This window comes from Populus trichocarpa, chromosome 10 (assembly GCF_000002775.5).
Source record: "Populus trichocarpa isolate Nisqually-1 chromosome 10, P.trichocarpa_v4.1, whole genome shotgun sequence".
Classification (NCBI taxonomy): domain Eukaryota; kingdom Viridiplantae; phylum Streptophyta; class Magnoliopsida; order Malpighiales; family Salicaceae; genus Populus; species Populus trichocarpa.
Window position 1 is genome coordinate 19,729,070 of NC_037294.2, and position 10,314 is coordinate 19,739,383.

Consider the following 10,314-nt stretch of genomic DNA (forward strand, 5'->3'; position numbering starts at 1 on the left):
AAACATAACCATGCATATTTGCAAATAAATTCATATTTACCAGAATTGCTCTTGTTTTCAAAATTCATCATACAAATGACCATGAAAGTTTTTGAGTTTATTATTGATTTAAGTTATAAAAAAACTTCACACAAAAATTTAGCTTTTTATCGGTTGTGGTTTTAGACTTGGACTTAAAATGTAAGCTTTGCACATGAGCTGTAGCTAAAAATTCACTTGAAAAAACAAGTTTTTTTTGTTGAAAAAGAGATTTTTTTAATCTTAAATTAATAAATATACGAGAAATAAAATAGTGTTAAATGTGAAAGGTTGTCATGTTTATCTAGTGATCTAAAATATTTATAGACCTTAATCATACCAGCTCATATTTGAAATATAAAAAGTTGTATAAAAATTAATAGGTCACGTTTGTAATAAACCTGATTTGTTATTGGTAGATAATTCGGTGATTGTCAGTGTTATACTAACAAAAATAATCATAGACAAGATATGAGACAAATAGAAAAATATGATGGTATTTGCACTATAACCATTGACTAAAATGTGGCGTCAGTTCAATATATTTGCAGAGAATTTATAAACAAAACTTTAAAGATTTTATGTGCGTGAAAGAGGTGCAGTTACATGTTCAAACTTCTTCGAACTCGGAAACATATCAAGGGGGTGACTCAGCTTGGTTTGTATAGGCCCTGCGGTGAGAAAAAGAGAGAAAAATACGAGGGGAGGAAAGAGAGTCTTGGCAAGCCGAATCTTAGCCCAAACGGCTAGAAAAAGAAAGCACCATGAATTCTAACAACGCAGCATTGAAATGATTGAATTTACGAGTTCACATATCCATCACTTATTACCACTTGAAAAGAAAAATATAATTTATGGGTGAGTTTCCATTGTCAAGTGAGCAAATAACACAAGATAAATATTAAATATACACGAGCAACAATAAGCCGATCCACAAATATCTAACTCACTTGTCTAAATGCCAATCTCAATTCATCCAAAAACATACCAAGAAGCAGCAGCAGCCAATCTAAAATAATTCAAAATACAAAATATTAATTTAAAATTAAAAAAATATAAAAAACTCAAGGTGAAATCGGTTGAAATGCAGTGAGAAACACCGTGTCTATCGAAGAGCGTGAATCATTATAATGTAAATGGGATAATTACATTATAAGCACAGCAACTCTTTCCATTTTCTCAATCCACAATATGAATTTTATTTTAATTTTTGTTTCAAGCAGAGCAATTTTTCAAACAAGTATTCTCTATCCAATTACCATATATTGCTCCGTTATCTGATGATGTGCCTTTTGCTCTGGATTATTAGATTATGATTTCGTCCTTTTATTCGAATGAGCTTTCCCTCCCATATTACATTGCTCCCCTCTTCTTCCTATCTCTTAGATCGATACAAAGATAATTCAGATATTTACTAATTCGAAAGGAAGGAAAGGTTCCTTCCCAGAAATAAAAGGGCAAGATCATAATTTAGTAGTTAGAGGCAAAGAATTTCGACAACACACAAAAAAAAAAAAAAAACTTGATCAGAAGACTGAAGCAAGAAATATAAAGAAATGGTATACTTACAGTGCAATTATCGCCCTGATGTAGATCAAGGGGCGGAGGATAAAAAAGCAACAAGGATTTTGAAACGAAAAGATGGTGTGCAGAAAAGAAGAAAAAAGAAAGTTAAAGCAGACTCTGACTCCCTGCTTCCTGTCTGGCTGCTGTGCTTCTTCCTTTTTTAAATAAATAAATAAATAAATAAATAAATTATTCTCTTCTCACTCTGTCTTTTTCTCCCTTGTTCGAACCAAATCAACAAACAAAAACTCTCTCAATAATCTCTCCTCAAAGCCTGATCGGCGCCTTCTCTAGTACTGTTCTTCTAACTTCTAATCACCCCCTCATAAATAAATAACCATTTTTCAGATTTTTTCCTCTCACGTTAGCTCCTCTCAATCCTTTCTCTCCATGAAACATTGAAGCCCCATGTCATGTCTCGTGACTTCAAACTCTCCCTCCTCAAAGCCTGATCGGCGCCTCTATACATAAACCCCAAACATTGCTCAGATTTTTTCCCTCTCCTTCTCTTCACGTTAGCTTCCTCTCAATCCTTTCTCTCCATGAAACATTGAAGCCCCATGTCATGTCTCGTGACTTCAACAACTCTCGTCCTCTCAATCCCCACCTCAATTTCTCCGTGTCTCCCTTACAATCAATCCCTGACAGCAACCTTCTTCACCCCTTTCCTCTCTCATGACTTCTCCCCCCCTTCCGCCCTATTTCTTTAACCGGAAAATAATTACCAGCAGTACCACCAACAGTCATGCGGTCTCCACAGCCCCACCGTAGCGGCGGTGACACCCAACAACACTTCCAATCCACCGTGTCAGTACAGAAGCTGAAACGATTCAACTCACTCATTCTTGTTTTTCGATTCGCTGCCTTTTGCTTCTCGCTTGCCTCTGCTGTTTTCATGCTCACAAACTCTAGAGGATCTGATTCCCTTCATTGGTACAATTTTGACGCATTCAGGTATCTACCTCTATATATATATATATAAACACATCACAAAATTCACTCTTTTTTTTCCTCCTAAGTCCAATTATTTACTGTAAATTACTGTTTGGTTCGTCAGAAAGAAAATGCAAGGAATCAAAAGGGTGTTTCTCCAAGTTTGAAAATTATGCTTTTAATTCAATTTTTTTTATTTTTCAAATTATATCTTCCCGCTTTATGCCTTTTTCAGAAATTTATTGATAAAGTTCAAAATTGTTTGAGATTTTTATTTGTTATCATTTGACCCAAGTACTTCCCCGACAGTTTTTACATGTATTGAAAAGAACAGTGTTGATTTTATCAAAAAAAAAAAAATCTTTCCTGAAATGATTTAAAACATGTTGACAGATACGTTTTCGCTGCGAATGCGATCGTCGCCATATACTCTCTATTCGAGATGGCTGCTTCCGTCTGGGAAATCTCAAGAAATGCCACGCTCTTCCCTGAAATCTGCCAAGTCTGGTTCGATTTCGGCCACGACCAGGTATACGTACACGTTTTCGTATCCCTCTGCCCGTCCGTCCGTACGTATACGCGTGCATATTGAAGTGAGTGAGAGGGTTTTGATGGTGTGTGTGTGTGTGTGTGGTGCAGGTGTTTGCGTACCTGCTATTGTCAGCTAACACCGCGGGTACGGAGCTGGCGAGGACACTGAAGGACACGTGTACGGATAATAAAGCGTTCTGTGTGCAATCTGATATAGCGATTGTTTTGGGTTTCGCCGGGTTTTTGTTCTTGGGCATCTCGTCCCTGTTTTCGGGTTTTCGGGTGGTTTGTTTTATAATCAACGGCTCTCGTTTTTATGTTTAGATTAATAGTAGATTAGGTTAATCCTGTATGAGATTAATTAAGATTGGACAGACAATGAGGGAATATTTTGGGAAAGCGTGTGAGCAATTTCACGTTTTTACTGTGTGAGATTGATTTGCGTGTCTGTCTGCCTTTGATGTTTATTTTTGTGGCAGAGATGATGGTGTTCTGTAGTACATTTAGTACTGTGTACATGGGTTTGTGTATTATTGGATTCCTCGCTAATTTAATTTTCTGTTTGAATAAGGTTTTTGTCAGGAGCCTGAGCTAAGCGCTTTGTGTACGACCACTCGGATTTCTTTTCATGTCCTCTTTTCCCCGTCATGGCATGTGAATTCCGGCAATGTTTTTGTTTTTTTCTCTATCTCAACAATCATCTTGTTCAGATTTTAGACAGCATTTCACAATCCACATTCGAATGGTGTATTCACTTTTATATATATATATATATATATAAGAAGAGGATTGGTACAATGAATTTAGGATTTGATATTATGATAAAGATTATTTCGCTTGAATATAAGAAAATAAAATTTTTTAAATTTATTTTTGATATCAAAATATTATAATAATTTAAAAATATAAGAAAATAACTTTTCTAAAAATAAACCAGATGAGCCGCAAAAAATAAAAAGTGCCGAAGCTTCATGACAATGCTATTAATATTCTTACCAAACCGAGGAACAATCATACGGGCAGTGACATTTTGGCCCAAATTCGATATAAAAACCGTTGGCTAAAATCACCCATATAAATATGCAGCACAGTGGTCACTTTAGAAGCCTTATCTAAAGAAAACATTCTCTTGCAACTGTTTGTTCCTCCTTTTTAGTGACATCTGCAATCACTAGAAGAAGAACATCAAGATCCCCATGGGTATTGAAAGCTTTAGTGCTGCTTAGAATAAATTGAGATTTTAAAAAAAAAAAAATCACAAAATGGGCATTCACTTGGAAGAGTAGCCAATCACCTGCCGTCAAGAGCCATCTAATTTTAAGAAGATTTACAAGTACAATTGGTAACTGTTGCAGACCCTTTTTACTGGCAAGACCTCATGAGAGAAACCCTCCTCGGCCACTGAAGCATGATAGCCAACATACAAAGACGATGCAGATTTTGTCACTAATGAGGGTAAAATAAGGGATATTTAGCACATGGAGACATCCAGCATGGTGGAGCAATCGGTTTTCTCCACGAAGGGCCACTGTCCTTTCCACTAACAACACATTTAATATTCTGAAATCTTAAACAAGTTTGGAGCATTAAAGAATTCTCCTGAAAAGTCTGTTTAAGACTTTCATAATGATCGAACTGGACAAATTGACACTGTTTGACTATCGTTTGGACCCTTGATTGGGTGTACGGCACCACCAATTTCAGTTGCCTTCATATTTTAGGCCAGCCATCACAAAAAGGTAACCTATCACCAGAACAAATATCAAGATGCCAAGAAAATTGGCAAAAAATCCCAGGTCTTGATCACCAAACATCTGTTGAGGCATAAATAAAAGCAAAATGCGTCGGCTGAAATTTACGTGTTTGAGTATGTGATTATGGTTGTTTTTCAAAGTGTTTTTCACTCGGAAATGTATCAAAATAATACATTTTTTTATTTTCTAAAATTTTTTTTACTTCGGCGCATCAAATTGATTTAAAAATACAAAAAAAATTATTAATTTGAAACAAATAAAAAAATAAAAAAAATTTAAATTTTTTTTAAAATATTTTTGAAACGTAAAACCAAACAAAATGTTATCCAAAATGCCATTGAGAGCATATAGATGCCCACCAACTCCCTTCGGTTTTTGAAGCTCTACTGTTAAAACATATCCTAGTGCTCAATCAAGACCACAATAGCGAAATTTGCAGAAACTGGACTGAACAAAAAATTTATTTGCCTTAAAATTTCAAAAAAACTTGATAGCATCATTAATGGGACATCACATTCCATTTTAACCATCTATAGATGAAAATAAGCAATTATCAATTCTAGAAACAAAAACTCAGAAAAGAACCCACAGCTAAGCACAACGCCGGCTTAAGTCGGGGTTACTTGGGTAATGATTCAAGGCCGGCTTAAGCTCGGCTTAACCATCTATAGCTTTGATAGTTTTTTAGTATTTTCTGAAAATATATATATTTTAATATAATTTTTTTTAAAAATTATTCTTTAGTCAATGCCCATAATTATAAACATCCTTTAAATACTTACTTTTTTTTCATGGTTTGATGGTTAGCAGCCAAAGCCATCATTTTAACGAAAGGTGAAGCAAGAGATAGTGAAAATAGCCATGCATGCACCAAGGATTGAGGATATATATAGCAAAACAGGAAATAAAATTAAGTGTTCATTTGAAAATAATTAATTTAATTGTGTTTTAGTTGTGACTGTGACTTTTTAAGTATTTGTTGATATTTTAAGAACTGATATCATAATTTTTTTCATATATTATTTTTACAATCTATAGTTTTTTAAAAGTCAGGATGAAAAAACCATAGTTTTTTTTAAGCGAATCCTTAAATAATACAATGAAAGAAAGAAAAACTGCCAGCTCGTATAATCCCATTGAAGTTTCGAAAGAACATGGAACGAAAGTTTAAACCGCTAATCTCTCGACGGGGGGGAATGGGAATTGCCGAGTCTCGATAAGAAGTCAATGCATTAAAAATGTAAGAAAGTTTATGACTGTGGCTGCTGGGATTCGAGCCCAGGTCTCCACGGCCACAACGTGGAATTCTCACCACTAAACTACAGCCACAAGCTGTCTGTGGTGTTATAATTGTATCAACTTAAATGACAGGGTTAGTTTTTAGTTTCATTAAACAAAAATCCTCTTAAAATATTATAAAATCATAATCATCATCCAAGAGTTTGAAGATAATATAAAAACTCAAATTTAAATGAATATTATAAAAACCCTATTTTACATACCTAATATTGTCTCAATCACTCCCTTACTATTAAAGATGTTTTGGATATAAAAAGAATTTTTGATACTATTTTCAAGATTTTAGATGATTACTATAATTTTATAATATTTTAGAAAGAATATTGGAAACCACCCTGTTTAAATTTAAATAACCCCATAGCATTATTTTATTATTAATTTTGTGATATGTGATGCGTTGGTCCAAGATAAACAGGTACTAATCTAGTAATTTTTTGTGTAGTGACTTTCCCATTTTATTTTTAGAATACTTTTTTTTTGTGTACATGAAAAGAAATAATATTTACTATCTTCTTCTTATGAGCTATGGAAGATTATCTGTTGCCGCACCATGGCCAATTACAAGCCTCGTCCAATAAAAAACAATTCATTCAACTTTCTGTCCGCATTATAAATACTGAAAATGGAGTCACTTCGATTTTAAACTATTTTTTTACGAAAACTGACGACTGCAGTTAGCAACTATCATTAACCCATTTTACTAGAATGTCCTCCTGAGCACTCTCCCTATCCAATGAAACCTCTTAAATGGAGGGTGCGAATTTTGTTCATACTGACCAGCGTAAAATATTGCACATCAATCGCATAACATTATCCAACAGTGTTAAGAACACATTCTATATATTCTAAAACCTTAAAAAGAAATTCAAAACATCAAGGAATGGAGGCAATCTATTTAAGGCTTTCATCGTGGTTAAGCTAAAATTGACACCGTTTGGCTATCATGAAGACTCTTGTTTGGGTGTACCGCGCTAGTTTCAGTTGCCTTCATATTTTGGGTCAGCCATCACATAATGGTAAGCGATCACCAGAACAAATATAAAAATGCCAAGAAAATTGGCAAAAAAACCCAGATCTTGATCATCAAACATCTGCAGAAGCACAAATAAAAGCCAAATGTATCAGCAACACAACAAAGTTTGTAACAACAGGTCTGTGATTTTATCCGACTTGCACAAAAAGCTCTTTATACTATGGTCACAAGGTTGATAGCCTCAAGGACATTAAGTTCAAAACCCTGTAGCATTCACTGTTTCCATTCCCTCCCTGCTTCTTGTTTTACTCTTCAAAAGACGAGTATGAGGGAATTCGTATATCTAAGGAAATGGATGTAATCAAGGTCTTTAAAGATCCATTTAGATGATCATATTCCCTGTCGACATCTTAGCAATCCCAGAAATGCAAGCATGTGATAAACAAGATGGATAGCAATCTATACAAAGAAAACCAGTACAAACATGTGACACAGTCATCACTTTACTCCATTCAATTATGCTCTGCAGATCAAAATTGGCAGCGGCTAATCAAACCCCATCAATATCATCACTAACTAGGCCTATTTGGTATCATGGCACGGTTCTTATCAGTTTACAGCAACCTAGATGATTGCGTTTGACATTCTTTCTTTTTAGACTAAAGAAGGTTTCTGATACTCAGCGTAATTTGCTTGCAACCCGAAACCAAATCTATCAGCTTCTTTGATTCAAATGTATGTATTGTTTAATTTCTTAGATTAACTATAACACAATTTTTCCATGTTTCTGTAGAGGCATTGCCTCCAAAAATCAGCACCTATCCTTACTCTAAGGGAAATGAAGGGAAAGAATGCGATAGCAGTGGGATTCGAACCCACGACCTTTATATCCGGAGTCTAACGCCATATCCACTCCGCTATGAGATCACTTGAGAATTTTTATTCTCGCTGTTTGAATTATTAATCAGTGTTTAATGAATTCTATACCAGTCGTATTCTCCTCCGGGCAAAATCATGCAAATACAGCAGCACAATAAAATTTCAAACAAAAAAAAGAAGAAAAGGCTAACTTCGATGCAATTACTTGTTATGACTAAACAGGAACATATAGATCTACGATCTCTACTGCGGTTGCAGAAACCGGTAGTCGAGAACAGAAGAGAAAATTACATGACATACCTTTTCAGCTGATCTGAAGCGAGGAGGCCAAGACAGTGTGTCTGAATCTCAAACGATGGGAGTTATTGCTCTCTCTCCTGGTCTCTTCGACTCCGTCTCTTTCTCGCGATCTCTCAGTTTTTAGCAGCGGCGGCAGCTTTGGAACGAATGCAAGGCAATGGGGTTTTGACTATAGGTCGTTTGTGTTATATGGGTTTAATGGCCCATTCTTATTGAAAGCCCCGTGAAAGGGATTGGATTTTTTCTCCAATTATCCAAAGCCCAAGGTGATTGTGATTGACATCAAATTTGACAATTTATGTTATTGTTCATGAAAGGATTTCGAAAATTACTTCAATTAACTCAGTTTTTTTTAGCTCCCGACTAAATGAAAATTGGCTAAAATTCAAAAAATAATTGTTTAAAATTATTTTTTTAACTTTTTAAAATTATTTTAGTGTTATAATATCAAAATAAATTTAAAAAATATTTTAATATGTTTTTAAATAAAAAATACTTTTAAAAATAACCAATGTGATAGTATCAAACACACAAATAACCACTACATGACTTTATAAAGTTTCCCTCCACAACCATCTAGATGGTGATCCAGTGATAAAAGCTTGGGACCAAGAGGTTTACTTTCTCTGTGATCTCAGGTTCGAATCCTGTGGTTGCTCATATGATGGCCACTGGAGGCTTACATGGTCGTTAACTTCAGGGTCCGTGGGATTAGTCGAGGTACATGTAAGCTGGACCTGGACACCCACATTAAACTAAAAAAAAAAAAGTCTCCCTCCACTACCTAGCAGCTAATTATTATTGTATTTTCTTTTACTAGATTCATAATGTGACATCATCGTCTCTTGTTTAAAAAAATATATTTTAAACTCTCGAGTTTCCTCTTGCAATTTGTAAAATCAAATCAAATCCTCTTCCTTTTTTTCTTTTTTTTTTCATATGGCCACGTGGGTCTTGGTCTATGCTTACTTTGTAATTCAATTCGGTAGACTTCCACATATCTTCGCCCCCCCCCCCCCCCCCTGCTGGCTTCACATGTATACAGATTGTTTGAAAAAACTCCCAAGACAGCTCACTCGTTCTCATCAATTCGTCAAATGAGCCCTCCTAGAAACAGTAATATAAAAAATAAATTACTGAAAATATTTTGTATTTTGAAACTAGTTTACTTTTCATGTTGTGTTGAGAGTTGTATTAGAATTTTATTTAACTTATTTTAAAAAGTAAGAAATAGAAAGTGAGGTGTACGAAGCCTAACCTTCTATGTTCAGCTTGAATTATCTTTTTATTAATATGAATGGCCGGGTCAGTTTACATGCATCTCGACTAATTTCACGGACTTGAAGTTAATATGTTCAACTTGAATTATTTTTTTTAGTTTAACGTGGATGTCCGGGCCAGCTTGCGCGCACCTCGACTAATCCCACGGGCCCTGAAGTTAACGATCATGTAAGCCTCCAGTGGCCATCATATGAGTAACCACAGGGCTCGAACCTGAGACCACAGGGGAAGGTTCAACTTGAATTTTAACTACCTTTGTAGTGGTTGGGAAATCATAAGGTCCACTCGTCAATTCATTTCCATGTAGAAAATATATTAAGTATCATAAAAGTCTTTCTAATCACCTACTAATTTTAATATACCTTAAAGTCACATAAAAACCAAAATCAACAAAACTTAAAAAATTAAAATGAAACTTGATCTTTTTTTTTATATATGTTTATCGAAAAAACCTACTACCATGGAATTACTCTTATCAAGTGAAATTTATTAACATAAAATTTGTTTATTTTTGTTGTTAGTACTGGGACAACCAATCATTTTTATTTTTTTTCTTCTTCTTTGATAATTTTTTAATGCTTTTCTTTAACTCATAATTGAAAAATAATACGATAAACTTTCAAACCAAAATTAAACTTGTTGTAAGGCGGGCCATATATATTTTTTAATTTTTAATTTAATTTTATATAATTAGATTGATGCAGTTTAAAAAAAATTAAAAAAAAGAGGTTCATATAAAAGGTGTCCCACTTTCAACTCTTGTAGTTTTTGTTAATATTA

At 34.4% G+C, this 10,314-nt stretch overlaps 3 protein-coding genes and 1 non-coding gene across 4 annotated transcripts; 1 reads left to right on the forward strand and 3 right to left on the reverse strand.

Annotated features, from left to right (window-relative positions):
* The first annotated feature begins 2,050 nt into the window (after positions 1–2,050).
* On the forward strand, positions 2,051–3,618 carry LOC7489578 (CASP-like protein 4C2). The gene is made up of 3 exons (XM_002315194.4): positions 2,051–2,538; positions 2,911–3,046; positions 3,157–3,618. The coding sequence occupies exons 1-3, from the start codon at positions 2,330–2,332 to the stop codon at positions 3,370–3,372; spliced, it is 561 nt and encodes a 186-aa protein (XP_002315230.1). The 5' UTR covers positions 2,051–2,329; the 3' UTR covers positions 3,373–3,618.
* Positions 3,619–4,748: 1,130 nt separating this feature from the next.
* LOC112328837 (dolichyl-diphosphooligosaccharide--protein glycosyltransferase subunit 4B-like) lies at positions 4,749–4,862 on the reverse strand. Its single transcript, XM_024609845.1, has one exon. It carries the CDS (start codon positions 4,860–4,862, stop codon positions 4,749–4,751), a length of 114 nt encoding a protein of 37 aa, XP_024465613.1.
* Positions 4,863–6,059: 1,197 nt separating this feature from the next.
* TRNAH-GUG (transfer RNA histidin (anticodon GUG)) lies at positions 6,060–6,131 on the reverse strand. Its single transcript has one exon. It is a non-coding gene; the product is annotated as a tRNA-His (tRNA).
* A 731-nt stretch (positions 6,132–6,862) lies between these two features.
* LOC18102729 (dolichyl-diphosphooligosaccharide--protein glycosyltransferase subunit 4A) lies at positions 6,863–8,430 on the reverse strand. Its single transcript, XM_024609969.2, has 2 exons — positions 8,254–8,430; positions 6,863–7,192 (listed from the first exon to the last, which is right to left on the reverse strand). The coding sequence occupies exon 2, from the start codon at positions 7,190–7,192 to the stop codon at positions 7,079–7,081; it is 114 nt and encodes a 37-aa protein (XP_024465737.1). The 5' UTR covers positions 8,254–8,430; the 3' UTR covers positions 6,863–7,078.
* Between the last annotated feature and the right edge of the window lie 1,884 nt (positions 8,431–10,314).